Here is a 16,413-nt window from a genome sequence, read left to right as displayed (position 1 = left end):
GGCAGGTAACCCTGGGATGGGGCGCTTACCTGCCATCGAGAAAGCTCTGCTGTTCTGAGGGCCTAGCCTCTCTTTTAAAGAGAACTGAGGCTCCCACACGGCACACATTCCTGCTTCCGGAACCTCAGCAGCCTCTCCCAGGGGGAGGAGGAAGCAGCACAGCCGACAGGCTAAGAGTCACCACTTACCAGGCTGACCAGCGCGGCCAGGACAGCCTCACCTCCCTGCAATCAGGCAGCCCGAGGCCCGGCGACGTGCCTTCGCGTCCCTGAGCTTTCGGCTCTAATTTACCACCCTCGGCAGACGGCAGCTCGGCTGAGCTGAAAAGTCTTCAGCGCGAGCACCGAAGAGCCATTTATTTCGCTGATGTGGATAAACACAACGAGCTGCAGTGGTTCTACTCGTCGGAGTGCACAGATCAGAAGGCGGGTGGAGGTGGGGGATGAAGTTGGGATGGTCTGCATTCTGAAGGTGTTTTGAAATAATTGTTTCCAATTATCTTTAGTTCTGATGTGCCTCTCCCAGCAATGAGAAAACCATCTTCCCAAAGTACACACACAGACTCAATCTCCCTCTCCCCTCCCCTCCCCCCTTTTCTCCCCCTCCCCCCTCCATCCCTTCCTCTCTCTCTCCGCCTCCCCCCGACTTCCCTCTCTCTCTCTCTCTCTCTCTCTCTCTCTCTCCCCCTCCCTCCCAGTAATGCAGAAGTGGTGATTAATGGGCACATTCATATGTAAAAGATAAACTTCCAAACTCTCCAGGCAAGACAGAAATTGCTTCCAACGAGGGAGAAGAGGCTGATTTACAAATGAATTCACTGTTTAGGCCTCAACATCTAGAGGCAATTGCCACCACGTAGCCCTTTCTCCCTGCACCTCCCTCAGCTGGGATGAAGCCCTCTGGAAAAAACGACGACATCTCAACAGGAATTTCCTGGTTCCAGAATGCCAAGCTCTCTCTCGGTCTTCACAGAGAGGGGGAGGCCGGGCCTAACTCCCTACAAGAAAAACCGCTGCACCCCACCCACCCGTTCAGCAGGTCCAGGCCCAGAAGGCTTGCATCCGACGTTGTGTACATATCTGAGGCCCTGAAAACTCTGCCAAATCACCACAAAGAAAATGTGGAGAAACCAGTTGCCTTTGGCCTTTACGGTAGCTGGCGGAGGAGCAAGCTCGCTGGAGGAGCTGATTCTAGTGGCTGAAGCCCATGTGCATTATTATCTAGGCTGCAGGGACTCAGCTCAGGTTCTGCAAAGTTCAGGTGCTGGTGGGTGGCTTTCAAATTGCAATAGGGAGTTACAGCATCAGAGGGACAGTTCAAAAACAAAAAGACTGCCAGCAGCAGCTGAAGCAGCAAAGCGGGCTGGAGAAGAAAGGGGGATAAAGAGGCTGCAGGGAAGGGGGCAGATGGAAGAAGAGGTGCTGCGCTCATAACCAGGCAACGTTCCCCACGCGCCCTGGGCGGGGCCTGGCCTCTCTAAAAGTCACCTTGACGAAGACTAAGAAAATTCTCTAGGAAGACACCAGGGAAGAAGGGACCGGCCCTCTAGTCACCTCATGGCCTTTTTTTGAGAAAGCAAAGATTTGTAGGCCCAGAATGTCACCCAAATTACCCTGGTCAAAAGGATGCTTAACATCACCTGGATACGGAGGTCCCCAGGCTTAAGAGTGCACGCAAGGGCGGATTAGCACAGCCCTTGCAACACACCTTAGATGGAAGCCAAAGATGGGAAGTAACTTCAGCGTCATCCATAGGGGACTGACGCGCAGCCATAAAATGAAATAGAGAAGGAATCACGTCTTTATGTACTGGCCTGGGGCAAAATTCAAGTGAAAAAAGGCCAGAAATAGAACCTGGGTGAAAAGAAATAGGAGCTGCGTGGGTTCTGGGTTTGCAAAGGCCTGGAGGAACATCCAGGAAATCAGCCAACACTGAACTCCTCTTTGAATTCTTTCTGATCCCTGTCACGTATTTAACTATTTAAGGTATTTTTAAATGACTATGGGGAGAAACGGATGATAACAAGATCTATGGGACTCTCCCTACATGCCAGGGACCACGTCGGCATCCCCAGCCCCCAGCAAGCAGAAGGAATTCAGAACATCCCCCCACCCCGCCCCCGCATTAATCAGGTGCTACTTTTAAGGGGCTCAGGTGTCTAGAACAGTGTAAAACAGTGGTTCTCAACCCGGTCCCCCCCAGGCGACACTTGGCAATGTCTGGAGACATTTTCGGTTGTCACCCCTAGGCAAAGAGAGAGAGGTTGCTACTGGCATCGGTACAGGCAGAGTCCAGGGATGCTGCTGAACACCCCACGGTGCCCAGGAGAGCCCCCCACCCCAGAGAATGATCAGGCCCAGGAAATGTCAACAGCACCCGATGTTGAGAAACCCTGGGGGTAAAGAAACTTCCAGCGAGCTGCCACGCAGGTCTAACCTTCTGTCAATACACCACCCACAGAGACATCTGCAACCATTAAGAGGAAAGTAGTGCCTTATGTTTCACCTGGCGGCCCTGACTTCAGATTTCAAAGAGAAGAAAACAATGGGACCAGTCAGTCAACAAATAGTCACTGAGCAACTCCTAGACATCTGGGCTCCCAGGGAAGGGCCCTGCCCGCCATGGGAGGGCAGCCAGAAACAAATAATACTAATAACAGCTACCTTTTGTTGACCACTTATCACCTGTGAGACACTGTTCTAGATACAAATGTCAATTGACTTACTCCTCACCGCAGTTCTAGAAGGAGGTAGGACCAGAGACTCCTCATTTTATTGACGAGGAAACTGAGGCCCAGAGAGAAACAAGCCCATGAGGAAGTGGCTAGTAAATACAGGATGAATACAGAATATGTTCAATCTAGAAATACTGAATAAGAAACTGATTACAGATGGACAAAAAGCTGAGCAGGACAAATTCCGGGAATTTGTGAATACACATTAGGGAGAGGGGTAGCCAGGAAAATCTCTCTCCTCTTGCCTTCTCAAACTGGGCTCATGTGATTCACAGCTAATGTTTATTAAGAAGCTACTTTACGAATCCTCCCCAAAATCCCACGAGGTAAGGATGGGTTTTTGTTTTTGTTTTGGCCGCGTTGCGTGGCATGCAGAACTTCCCCGACCAGGGATCAAACCCATGTCCCCTGCAGTGGAAGCGTGGAGTCGTAACCACTGGACCACCAGGGAACTCCAAGGATGGTGTTTTTGTACCGATTTCATAGGTGAGGCTGAGAGAGGCAAAATCTTCTGTGGCCTTGAGGCACGCAGGTCAAAGCAGCATGCTGGGGGCTCCATCACAGCTGGGTCCCACTCCAAAGCCCTCCAAACCAGTCAAGTGACTTCCCTGAGTTCCAGGATACCACCTTGTAATTCTCCATCACTAAGGGCATGTTTGGTGCCGGCCACTGTCAACACAGTGCTGTTGTTCAGGGTGTGGGCTCCGGAGCCAAACCACCAGCTCTGAATCCAAGCCCTGTCACCTGCCTGCTGTGTGTTCTTTGGCAAGTTACTTAGCCTCTCTGTGCCTCAGTCAATTCAGCTGTAACTGTTAGAGCTGTAACTGACTCTTCTTTAAAGGGCTGTTAAGAATAAAGGAGGCAATGCGCTCACAGCAAACAGCTCATCAAAGCACCACCAGTTATTACTGGTAGTAATTCTCCTTTAGGGGAAGGAGGCGCCAGGGCAGAGAAAAGACATTAACCCAGAAATCTCAAACCAGTTTCCCCAAATCATTATGCATCTTCACCCTGATTTGCGCCCAATCAGCCCTTCTCAACCGGCTTCTGAAAGGGGTTCAATGATGGGAAATACAAATTTTCACAGGAAGTCCTCCCAGGCTGGCACAAGTTCAACCCAAGCCAGCCTCAAAATCCCCTCAGGGCTTAGGATTTCCTCCCAGATCAAAGCAGAAGCACCAGGTGGTGGCCCACAGACCCAGCCCTACCCTTGCTGATTGACCTTCCACCCCGGGACGCCTCCTAATGCCCTCTCCTCCCTACTCAAATGAGGCTCAGGAAGCCTGGGAGAGAGGAGGCCTCAGAATCCCCATAATCTGCAACGTGCGTGAAGAATGCTGAACCCGGCAGGGTCAGGACGGAGGCATGGAAGTGCCTACGTGGTGTCTGGCACATAGCAAGCGCTCTGCAGAGAGCTAGCTGTTCCTCCCCTGCCCACCCTCACTTCTGCCTGTTCCCGTTCAGTCCACCCTTCACAGCTGCCATCTTGATCCAAGCCCTGGGACTATTCACTTGCCCTTGCTAGTAGCCTTCTTCAAACCTAAACAAAATAAGCAGTCCCCTACTTAAAACCTGTGAGGACTTCCCTGGTGGTTCAGTGGCTAAGACTCTGCGCTCCCAATGCAGGGGGCCCAGGTTCGATCCCCACTCAGGGAACTAGATCCCACATGCTGCAACTAAAGATCCCGCATGCCACAACGAAGATCCTGCGTGCCGCAACTAAGACCCAGCGCAGCTAGCTAAATAAATAAAAATTAATTAATTAATTAATTTTTAAAAACCTGCCAAGGAGCTTACTGTAGACACCCAGCATCTTAACAGAATCTACCACACCCCCAGGGATCTGGCCCCGCCCACCTTTTCTCCTCCTTTCACTCAACCCTAACCACAAACAGACTCTAATGAGCCAAGCTCATTTGTCCTTGCTGACTCTTCCATCTAGAACGTTGTATGCCCAACTTTCCCATAGTTGACAACTTCAACTTTTGGCTTACGTGTCACTTCCCCAGAGAAGCCTTCCGTGGCCACCCCAGTCTCCAGCCCTCTTACAGTATCATCTTAAAGTAGGTTTCTTTCCCCCTTCACTGTGGTCGTCTCCAGCTGAAAATTGTTGGACTTATTTTCTTTTTTGCTGGTTCGCTTGTTCATTGTGTCTCCTCCAGAATGTGACCTTGATCTCAGTTTTTCTGACTCTCTTTGCTGTAGCCCAATGCCTGACACACAGTCTGGCTCAGAGGCAGCCCCCAAACAGACCTCTGATCAGCTAAATGAGAGTGTGAACACTGGAAAATCCAGTTTTTCCTCCCAGGTCTAAGAATTTGTCCCGGCAAACCAAAACCGCCGTAGGGTCGTGAAGTGAACAGGGAAGATTACACAAAAGGGAGCCTGGCCATTCCAGGGTCAGAAAGAAACTAGAGGAGGAAACTCCCTTTTCAACAGGTACTCAGCCAGTCTCGTTTCTGGCCTAAAGAGCCCATTTCCCCCAAAGGAGACAATTAAATGAGGATTTATATCCTGAATGTGATGGGGCCTTGCGGCTAAACGCAATTACTGAGAAACCAAAGGGGGAAAACTCAGAAGAGGGTTTTCTCAGGCCACTCATTTCCTAACTCTCTTCCCCCATCTTCTTGGGGAGAGCTATCGTTGCAGAATGATTTAGCGTTAGAAAAGAGGAATGGGGGCTTCCCTGGTGGCGCAGTGGTTAAGGATCTGCCTGCCAATGCAGGGGACACGGGTTCGATCCCTGGTCCGGGAACATCCCACATGCCACCGAGCAACTAAGCCCGTGCGCCACAACTACTGAGCCTGCGCTCTAGAGCCCGCGAGCCACAACTACTGAAGTCCGCGTGCCTAGAGCCCGTGCTCTGCAACAAGAGAAGCCACGGCAGCGAGAAGCCTGCGCACTGCAATGAAGAGTAGCCCCCGCTCGCCGCAACTAGAGAAAGCCTGCGTGCAGCAACGAAGACCCAACCCAGCCAAAAATAAGTAAATAAATAAATAAATTTAAAAAAAAAGAAAAGAGGAATGACTTTCTCCAGGGAAAACACTCTCCCCACTGGGAGACCCCCCTACTGTGATGACCATTTAACCAAATTTTTTAGTCCAGATTCTTTGCCCTTTTTTTTTTTTTTTTTTAAGTTTTAAGTTTTGGGATTTTTTAAAAATTCTTTAGCAACACAACTTTATTTATTTATTTATTTATTTATTTGGTTGCGCCCGGTCTTAGTTGCAGCAGGCAGGCTCCTCAGTTGTGGCATGCGAACTCTTAGTTGCGGCATGCATGTGGGATCTTGTTCCCTGACCAGGAATCGAAACCCAGGCCCCTGCATTGGGAGCGCGGAGTCTTAACCCACTGCGCCACCAGGGAAGTCCCCACCTTTGCCCTTTTTCTTATCAGACCCTTTTAAGGCTGGGGTTCTCTTTTCCACACCTCCCTTAATGCTCGCCTGGAATGTCCAGCGCTGCCCCAGCACGATAAAGCAAGAGGCCCATCACGCAGGTACTTATCCATGTGAAGCCAGCAATATGGGTTCAGCCTCAAAAAGGGAAAGTAAAAAAATGACTTTTCAAGTTCATCTTCCCTCCGTCCCACTCAAAAGGCGTGCGTGGAGAGAAATTAAATCTGCTCTTTCCTGTCTCCACCCTTGTTCCCTCAGGCTTCTCAGAGGGAAGCATCTCACCAGGCTTGAGAGTCTAGAACTGAAAGATATCTGTCAAGCAACTCTCAGCAACTACTAGTATATCTGGTCCCAACCCAAGAAATAGCAGCCTGGGGCTTCCCTGGTGGTGCAGTGGTTGAGAATCTGCCTGCCAATGCAGGGGACACGGGTTCGAGCCCTGGTCTGGGAAGATCCCACATGCCGCAGAGCAACTGGGCCCGTGAGCCACAACTACTGAGCCTGCGCGTCTGGAGCCTGTGCTCCGCAACAAGAGAGGCCGCGATAGTGAGAGGCCCGCGCACCGCGATGAAGAGTGGACCCCGCTCGCCGCAACTAGAGAAAGCCCTCGCACAGAAATGAAGACCCAACACAGCCAAAATAAATAAATAAATGAATAAACTTATTAAAAAAAAAAAAAAAGAAAAAAAAGAAATAGCAGCCTGGTTTGAAAGACGGTCCCCACATTCCTGTGTGGCGATGGGGAGTTACTAGAGGCTGGTTAAGGAGGTGAAAGACAAAACCAGGTCAGCCTTATTAGGAAGAGGGCCCGAGTGACAGCCGATGAGATGAACCAGTGATCTAGAAGGGAAGCAAGTGCCCAGAAATCATCTAGGGAAACTGACAGCCATGGCCTGGGCCGGAGGTGGCCCACTGAAGGACCCCAGACTGAATCCAGTCCACCCACAGCTGGGTAATTCTTTTAAAATTTAAGTTAGGGCTTCCCTGATGGCGCAGTGGTTAAGAATCCGCCTGCCAATGCAGGGGACACGGGTTCGATACCTGGTCCAGGAGGATCCCACATGCCGCAGAGCAACTGGGCCCGTGCGCCACAAACTACTGAGCCTGCACTCTAGAGCCCATGAGCCACAACTGCTGAGCCCATGAGCCACAACTACTGAGCCCTCACTCCACAACTACTGAAGCCCGTGCACCTAGAGCCCGTGCTCCGCAACGAGGCCACGGCAATGAGAAGCCTGCGCACCACAACGAAGAGTAGCCCCCGCTCGCTGTAACTAGAGAAAGCCCGCGCACAGCAACAAAGACCCAACACAGCCAAAAATAAAAATAAATAAAATAAATTTATTAAAAAATAATAATAAATAAAAATAAATAAAAAAATAAAATTTAAGTTAGTTGTCAATATTTAAAAATTAGGAGAAACTGCATCTGGAAATCCAGATTACTAGCTTCTCTTAAACAACAACAACAAAAAAAAAATCAAGATCCAGGCACACAAGGTCCCCATTTCCACATAGTACAATCCTCCAGGCTGTTTCCCCCACCCTTAGCGTGGAACATGAAATTCCCCATTTGCCAAGGTTTCCATCATTCTTAACTGTCAAGATAATTAAACGTAACCTTGAAAATCCCTTCAAGGCAGAGTAAAGCATAGAAGGGCACAGGGTAAACAGAGGGATAACAGATAAAGGATACTTTGCTAGAATGGCCAAGATCTAGACAGTTCAAGCCCAACATGGTATATACATTTGTTTATATTTTTCTAAGAGAGAGGGGAAAAGTATATCAAACTGTTAACATAGGTTACCTGGCAGAGAATTTTTAGCCCCTTTTTTGTAAAATTCGTTCAGTTTGTTGCCAGGAGATGCACTGATTTTATCATTTGAAAGGAAAATCCAATAAACCATTTTCTTCCCTTAATTAGTTTCTATTTCTTGGGAGAGAGTCTTTATTCAAAAAGTATTTACTGAGCAGCTACTTACAAATCACTTGCCTCACATTAAAAAGGTCAGAGAGACCTGGTCCCCTTACCAGTTTAGGCGAGGAGACACACACGGAAATGAATTCAACAGCAGAGCATTTTGAAGGCTGGGGAGAGGATTGCCCAGCACATTCTGGGTTATTTTCCCCCAGCCAATGTGCCCAGATGCCAAAGGGCCCGGCAGAAAAAGAGGTTCAGTGTGGCCTGGATAAGAAATGCCAACTTGGGAAGATGGGAAGATAGCTATGTTCTCTCTTTACATAACTTTTCAAAGAAAGAGCAGGCCCAGGAGAATCTAATCAAGTGAAACTTAAGACACTGATACAGTAATTTTTTGAGCACATTCTATGCTGTGCCAATCCGTGGCTAGGTGTTTCCACCTACTGCATCCAGCATGACATATTAATATATGAAAGCTGTAGTGCAGTGGTGTCCAACAGAACTTTCTGTAATGATGGCAGCATTCTGTATCTGTGCTGTCTAATATCTGTGCAGCCTCTGGGCACTTGCAATGTGGCTAGTGCAACTGAGGAAGGAATTTTTTTTTTTAATTAATGTAAATTAAAACAGCCACATACATCTAGTGGCTATCTTATCAGACAAGCATAGCTATAGAAGCTCAATATATAACAGACAAGGGAGGAAGCCTAGCAGGCAAGCAGCACCCTTCAGAATCCTCCCCACCCACCCCTACTGGAGGGATCTTCAAGGCGTAATGATTTGATGTCTAGAAATGTGTACGTGGACTTGCCACCTTTAGCCTAGCTTGGAAATACTCAGACCTTTAGGATGCATGAGAATGTCTGATCAGAGCTGATTACTGTCCTTTCCTGGGCAATTTAAGGGACTTTCCGGGTGATTACTGTTTTGTTTTGTTTGGCAATGCCACGCAGCTTGCAGGATCTTAGCTCCCCAACCAGGGATTGAACCTGCGCCCTCGGCAGTGAAAGCTCGGAGTCCTAACCACTGGACCACCAGGGAATTCCCCCAGGGCAATTTCAACTTTGGAAGCTAAAGAACTCCACTGTAGGAGGTATAAATGAAGGCTCTGAAAGAGGGGAGCCTGGATCCCCAAGGATGTGGAGAAGCCAGCGGGAAGGCAGGTCCTCAGGGAGAGAAGCCTGGAAGGATCTACAGAGGTGTGACCCGGCGAGGAGCAGGAAGGAACCTGGCACATCACAGGAGCAACATTCGGGCCTGGCAGGCTGAACAGGAGGGCAGCTTCTGCCAGAAAGGACAGATGGATCAGGGCCTTGAATCTCTGCTCAGGACTGGGGTCGTCTTCAGGAGCCACTGGCAACCCAAAGCGGGCAAGCAAGACAATCGCACTTGTGTTTGGGAAAGGGCCCATCAAAAGTGGTCTTAGGGATTTCCCTGGTGGTCCAGTGGCTGGGACTCCACGCTCCCAATGCAGGGGGCCAGGTTCCAGCCCTGGTCAGGGAACTGGATCCTGCATGCCAAAACTAAAGATCCCGCATGCCGCAACTAAGACCCGGCGCAGCCAAATAATTAATTTTTTTTTTAAGTGGTCTTAATACCAGGGGAAGGAAAGAAATCAGAGGGAAGGAGGCCATTTCAAAGAGTACTGTGTCCCTGGGGAGGAAAGACAGACAGGCCACCAATCGTTTCAGAGAGCAGACATTTGAGCTTGGGTAATTATTTCCACGCACCGATGATGCTGGAAACAAAGCCATCGCTCCGGCTGAAAGGCTGCTTTTACATCCTTCTCCAGGAGAAAAGTTCTGTCCGGACTTCCCTGGTGGCACGGTGGTTAAGAATCCGTCTGCCAGTGCAGGGTACACGGGTTCGATCCCTGGTCCGGGAAGATCCCACATGCCGCAGAGCAACTAAGCCCATGCACCACAACTACTGACCCTGCGCTCTAGAGCTCGCGAGCCACACAACTACTGAGCCCACGTGCCACAATTACTGAAGCCCGTGTGCCACAACTACTGAAGCCCGCGCACCTAGGGCCCGTGCTCCGCAACAAGAGAAGCCACCACAATGAGAAGGCCACACACCGCAACGAAGAGTAGCCCCCGCTCACCGCAACTAGAGAAAGCCCGCGCGCAGCAACAGACACAGCACAGCCAAAAATAAAATTAATTAATTAATTTTTTAAAAAAGTTCTGTCCATCTGGTAGACAAAGTCAAATCATTCACTCATTCATTCAAAAGACGTATTTATTGTGCACCAACTAGAACAGGCACAGTGGTAGTAAAAGGGGCACAGGGGAAAATGAGATGCGCAAAAACAAAAGGCAGGACCCACCCTCATTTGGAGCCTTCGCATCCAGCGGGGTAGGAGGTTAGGAGAGAAAGGAGAGGGGAGGATCTTCCTTTTGAGGACCTGGAAGATCAGTGTGGCTGGAGTGGAGAAAGGGGGCCATGGAGGCAGGAGGCTGGAAAGGTGGGCAAGGGCCACACATGAAAATTTTAGGGCTTTGATATTCATCCTAAAACCAAAAGCAAGCCCCTAAGAGTTTAAAGTAGGAGGTAGTAACCGGAAGAGAGGTTCCTTTTAGAAAGATCGGGAGGTGGGGCGGAGAGAGATGGGAGACCAATTAAAAGACTACTGCAGGGGCTTCCCTGGTGGCACAGTGGTTAAGAATCCACCTGCTAATGCCGGGGACACGGGTTTGAGCCCTGGTCCGGGAAGATCCCACATGCCGCAGAGCAACTAAGCCCATGCGCCACAACTACTGAGCCTGCGCTCTAGAGCCCGCAAGCCACAACTACTGAAGCCTGTGCTCCTAGAGCCCGTACGGCACAAGAGAAGCCACCTCAATGAGAAGCCTGCGCACCGCAACGAAGAGTAGCCCCCGCTCGCCACAACTAGAGAAAGCCCACGCGCAGCAACAAAGACCCAACACAGCCAAAAATAAAAATAAATAAAATAAATAAATTTATTTTTTAAAAAAAGACTACTGCAGTTCACTGGTGATAACCTGAAGAAGAGTGATGTTTACGATATATTATTTTAAGTAAACGACACAAAAAGGCAAAAGGACAGAAGAATCGAGGACAGTCCCACATCCCTGGCCTAGCCAACTGGCAGAGTCCTGGCTTATTCATCATAGTGGAGAAGCAGGTGTTTTGTTAGGGGGTGGTAGGGAGCAGGAGGGAAGGTGGATAGTGAAATCGGTTTTGGACACGTTGAGCTTGAGACACCCATGAACAACAGGTAGGGCAGTCAGGTGGGCAGCTGGCCTTCTGCATCATGACTCAGGAAAAATCTAGGCTGGAAGTAAAATATTTGTGAGTCATAAAGCCACAGATGTGGGCAAGATCACCCAGGAAAAGAACGTGCTGGGCAAGGGGAGGACTTTCAGCAACTCCAACATTTAATGGAGAAGAGAAGGAGCCAGGGAAATCGAAGGAAAAGCACTGGAAGCGACAGTTTCCAGGAGAAAAATGATCAGCAAGGTCCAATGCCTCTGTGAGATCAAGACACGGCAGTACTGACACCATCCACTGGAGTCTACAGGAAGCCCAGTGATAACCGTTAACGTGGAGGGTCTGGGTGGAGCTGGCAGGACAAAGCAGGAGGTGAGGAAACCAAGATGTGAGTACAAACACTCCTCTTAAGAAGTTTGGCTTCGAAGGGGCCAGAAATAGGAGAACTGCTAATAGGAAAGATGCAAGGTCAAGAGAGGAAATGTGGAAGAGACCCGAGTATGTTCAGAAGTCTGTACAGGGGACTTCCCAGGCGATCCAGTGGTTAAGACTCTGCGCTTCCACTGCAGGGGGCCACGCGTTCGATCCCTGGTTGGGGAGCTAAGATCCCACATGCTGCACAGCACAGCCAAAAAAATATTAAAAAACAAAATAAAATAAACAAATAAAAATAAAAACAAATGTCTGTACATTCCTCCAAAGGTTAAACACAGAGCTAACCCATGACTCCACAACCACACTCCTAGGTCTACACCCAAGAGAAATGAAAACATACATCCACACAAAAACTCATTCACGAACATTCACAGCACTGTTCTCCATAATAGCCAAGAAGAGAAAACAACTCAAATGTCCATCAACAGATGAATGGATAAAACAAAATATGACAACGGAATAACCCGATGGAACATTATTCAGCCATAAAAAGGAATCAAATGATGTGTGCTACAACGTGGATGAGCCTTAAAAACATTATTCTACGTGAAAGAAGTCAGACACAGAAGTTCACATATTGAATGATCCCATTTACGTGAAATGTTCAAGATAAGCAAATCCAGAGAGGGAAAGAGTAGATTAGTGGTTGTCAGGGTAAAGGGGCAATGAATGGGGAGTGATTGTTAAATGTTCTAAAATTGACCGTAGTGATCACTGCACGATTCTGTGAACGGATTAAAAACCATGTTACTGGGAATTCCATGGTGATCCAGTGGTTCGGACTCCACGCTCCCACACAAGGGCGCGGGTTCTATCCCTAAGATCCTGCAGGTCACACGGCATGGCCAAAAAAATAAACGAATAAAATTTTAAAAATAAAAATAAAAACCATGTTACTGTTGGGACTTCCCTGGTGGCGTAGTGGTTAAGACTCCGTGCTCCCAATGCAGGAGGCACGGGTTCGATCCCTGGTCAGGGAACTAGATCCCACATGTCGCAACTAAGACTTCCCATGCCACAACTAAGGAGCCCACGTGCGGCAACTAAGACCCGGCGGAAGCAAATAAATAAATAAACAAATAATATTTTTAAAAAACACATACAGATGATCAACATTTAAAAAAAAAAACCAAACATGTTACTGTTCACTTTGAAATGCTGAATCTCTGGGCTCCAGGAAAACTGGAAACAGGTGGAGGGAATGTGGAGGGGGAGGGGTGGGAGCACGGAGAGGGCCTGGAATATATAATACTGCACACACCCCCACTGTGAGATGTGGCCTTGCCAAACTCTCTCCCCTCAAGCCAACAGTAAAGGGACCCCCATCAGTGGAGCAAAATGAAATAACTACTCTTTGAAACTTTCAGGCAAAAAAAAAAAAATAAGTGCCAGGATTTCTAAAAGGCCTCAGACCTAGAAAGTTAACTCTAGAGGCATCTGGAGGACGAAAAAGAAGAGGCGGTTCTGTTGGAACTATGGTTGAAAACGGTCCATTGTAGATCACAGTCTTCTGGAGTTACAGTAGTCACATAAACATGTAACGTGGGTCACGCTTCAAAACTGGGGCAAACGCAAGGTTTTCCACAAGTAAACCACAAAGATAAATTGCACGGATGTGCCGACAGGATTCCGTGAACAGACGCACGGATGCTAGGCTGGCGAATAGAAGGTAGAAGGTTTCTCATTTGGAAAGCCGTATCCAACATCCTCAGAGTTCCGGGGTATTTTAGACCTTGTTGGGAGAGGAACAATCTGGTAGTTATCTAACTCGCAAATCAATTCCTTCCATTGCACAGTACGTGGATGGCACTTCTTGGGCTGGAGGAGATGTAGAAGAGCCAAAACAGAGTTAAAAATACTGATGCTCATTTCTGAAAAGAAAAATTCTCAGCACTTCCGTATCGCACTGTGATTTAAGAGTGTTTACGGTTTTATTTTCTTAAACAGTTTCCTTAGGGGAAAAAAAAAAAATGATAGAAGGTCTCTATCTCATAGCTGTCCTCATAAACAACCCCTTTGTGAAACAGTCTTAATTTACATACAACAGTGAGAATGAGGATCCTGTACTAATTGAGGTCTGGGGCTGGTTAGCAAATTGCTGTAATTGTATATCCTCCAGCATCCTGTCTCGGAAAATATATCCATACCCAGGCAAATCTCAGCAAGAATGATACTGTTCAAGATTTTAATATCCTGGGCTTCCGCTGCATCTGTGCATGGTGTCCAAGTGGCTCGTTCCCTTGTGCGGGTGACGTTACACAGACATTTTTAAAAATGGTTTCAGCTCTGGCAGCCTGGCATCCGTACACCGCAATCATTACTGCAAAGTGCACACACAGCAGGATCAAGATGCAAGCAGCCCAAACAGGGGCGCCTCTGTATGGAGACGTGAGCTCCCAGCGTCCATCATTTTTCAGACTTTAAGTCCCTGGCCTTGGAGGGGCTTGTTCTGACCTCCTGCATCGTGTGGCCAAAATCCTGCAATGAACAGTGCTGTGCCCAGTCTCACGCAGAGAAAGCAAACCCACAACCCTCCACCACTTGTGGCCCAGAGATGTGTTTTGTTGGGTTCATGCATGGTCTTTCAGAAACTGGGCTATACGGATCACGTTTCTAAACCAGGCGTTTTCACAGGGGCAAAAAAATAAAATCCCAGGCGGTGACACCCAGTGAGCCATATTCTTGCTCCTGCTGGTCAGCAATCAAATGGATTGCTCCCCCTTTAGGACAGACACTCTCCAACTCACCAAAGGCCCCAGCACCCCTGGATGCCAGCTACACTCTCTGGTCCACTTGCGGGCCCCTGCAGACATCTCACCTGGGATCCTTGGGGTACAGCTCATGACCAAGTACGAAGGTTTAAAATCAAAGATAAAACCTGACCCCAATTCTCCACTTTGCCACTTCATTAATCTCTCTCAGCCTCAGTTTCCGGAACTATAAAATGGGAATAAAAACACCTGTAACACAGCGTGATTATGAGAATCGAATGAAGTAATTTGCATATAATACCTGGCACCTAGTAAGTACTCAGAAAACATCAGCGAGGCAAACACACTTGGCACCTAGACAGTATTTCCGAGTTTTGCTTGAGCATCTTTCAGCAGATCATTACCCCCGGACACAAATGTCAACCTGACATCTTGAAAGCACGAGAGCTTTGTCTCCCGAGGACTAAAATGCTCCGGTAAATGTCAAGGCTGGCGTTATGGCAATGCCTGGCTTGGGAATTATTCAGTTAATAAGTGAGTATGTGTCAGGGGTAAGAGGGTGTACAAATTGAAATTTAGTTAGAGAACCTGAAAGGTCGTACAAACTAGGTGTAGGAACAGAATTAAAGAACTCTGAGCCAATTATTGTCAGAGTTTCTAAGTTTCTCAAGTATAGTACAGTTCGGGGCCTCTTCTCCACCCACAAGTAGGGAATGATGTTGCCAATTTCCCAAGATGCCTGGTGGTCACCTCATCCTCTTTGAAGGATTACCTCCTTCCCAGTGGGGGCAATGCTGGGGGGTCCAGATGTCTAGATACCAGCCCTTCCCCAGCCAAAGGGCAGAAACATGACACTAGGTAAGGGACTCTCCCTAGGGACTTCGCCCTATTGACCCTGAGGAAGCTGTATACTAGCTCCGCTCCCCAGAGCAGCCCTGGGCCTCCAGCCACTCCCTCAACCCCATGAGCCAACCGACCACCTTCCAGCCCATCCCCTTCCTGCTCCAATTAACCAGAGCTGGATTCCGTCGCTCACAACCAAAGAACCCTGATCGGACGGTACCAGGTGTGAGCTGAAGCACTGAATGTCCCAAAGCATACGAAAAGCAGGCTAGAGAAACAAGTTTGTGTTCACAGAGCCCACACCATCACAACATGGATTTTGAATAATTAGGACTGAAAGAGACATAAGCCTTCAGCCCAGCTTTTGCAAGCTGGTCACATTTGGACCAGGCTGACCTCAGCTCTCAGAACCCCAGCCACCCCGTATCGTAACTCCAGGCCTTTCTTTGCGTATGCGATTTCCTCACCTAACCGGAGAGGTTCTATCAGAAAGGTTCGCAGGACACAGAAGTGGCCAGTCACCTGGCCATACGATGACCCTGGAGGATAGGAACTCACCTCCACACAAAGAAAGCCATCCAACACAATCCCTGGGGAGAGAGGAAGGTCTCCCTCGAAACCAGGTGACGCCATCCCCCTCACGATTCCCCACCAGAACAGGGGTTCCAAAGGCCCTGAGAAAATCAGTCCAAAAGGCTGCAGACCGGATTTCTTCAAATGTCTCAGAGAATAGGATGCCAGTCCCGAACCTGCCTGCTGGGGTGCCCTACGCAATTTTTTTATTGATTTGCAGTATTATATTAGTTTTAGGTGTATAGCATGGCGATTCAGTATTTTTATAGATTATACTCCAGTAGGTTATTACAAAATAATGACTGCAATTCCCTGTGCTGTACAATATATCCCTATTGCTTATCTATTGTATTTTACACATAGTAGTTTGTATCTCTTAATCCCATACCCCTATCTTGCCCCTCCCTGCTTCCCTCTCCCCACTGAAAATCACTAGTGCTTTCTATATCTGTGAGCCTGTTTCTGTTTTGCTATATACATTCAGTTGTTTTATTTTTTTAGATTCCACATATAAGTGGTATCATGCAGTAATTGTCTTTGACTTATCTCACCAAGCCTAAC

At 48.3% G+C, this 16,413-nt stretch overlaps 1 protein-coding gene across 23 annotated transcripts in view; it reads right to left on the bottom strand.

Moving 5' to 3' along the window:
- ZMYND8 (zinc finger MYND-type containing 8) overlaps positions 1 to 16,413 on the bottom strand; it is a 161,003-nt gene that overhangs the window by 97,761 nt on the left and 46,829 nt on the right. Inside the window, exon 1 of one of the 23 annotated variants that reach the window (XM_059898475.1) lies at positions 30 to 110. The exons of 21 other annotated variants lie outside the window; for them this stretch is intronic. In XM_059898475.1, coding sequence (XP_059754458.1) covers positions 30 to 108 — 79 coding nt within the window. In that variant the 5' untranslated portion in view covers positions 109 to 110. Of the gene's footprint in view, positions 1 to 29; positions 111 to 16,413 lie in introns of those variants that run through there. One more of the 23 variants, XM_059898499.1, reaches the window with a different exon arrangement.

The sequence above is a fragment of the Balaenoptera ricei genome, chromosome 15, assembly GCF_028023285.1.
Source record: "Balaenoptera ricei isolate mBalRic1 chromosome 15, mBalRic1.hap2, whole genome shotgun sequence".
Lineage (NCBI taxonomy): Eukaryota > Metazoa > Chordata > Mammalia > Artiodactyla > Balaenopteridae > Balaenoptera > Balaenoptera ricei.
The sequence above is the reverse complement of the archived record's forward strand: the minus strand, read 5'-3'. Positions and strand labels throughout refer to the sequence as shown.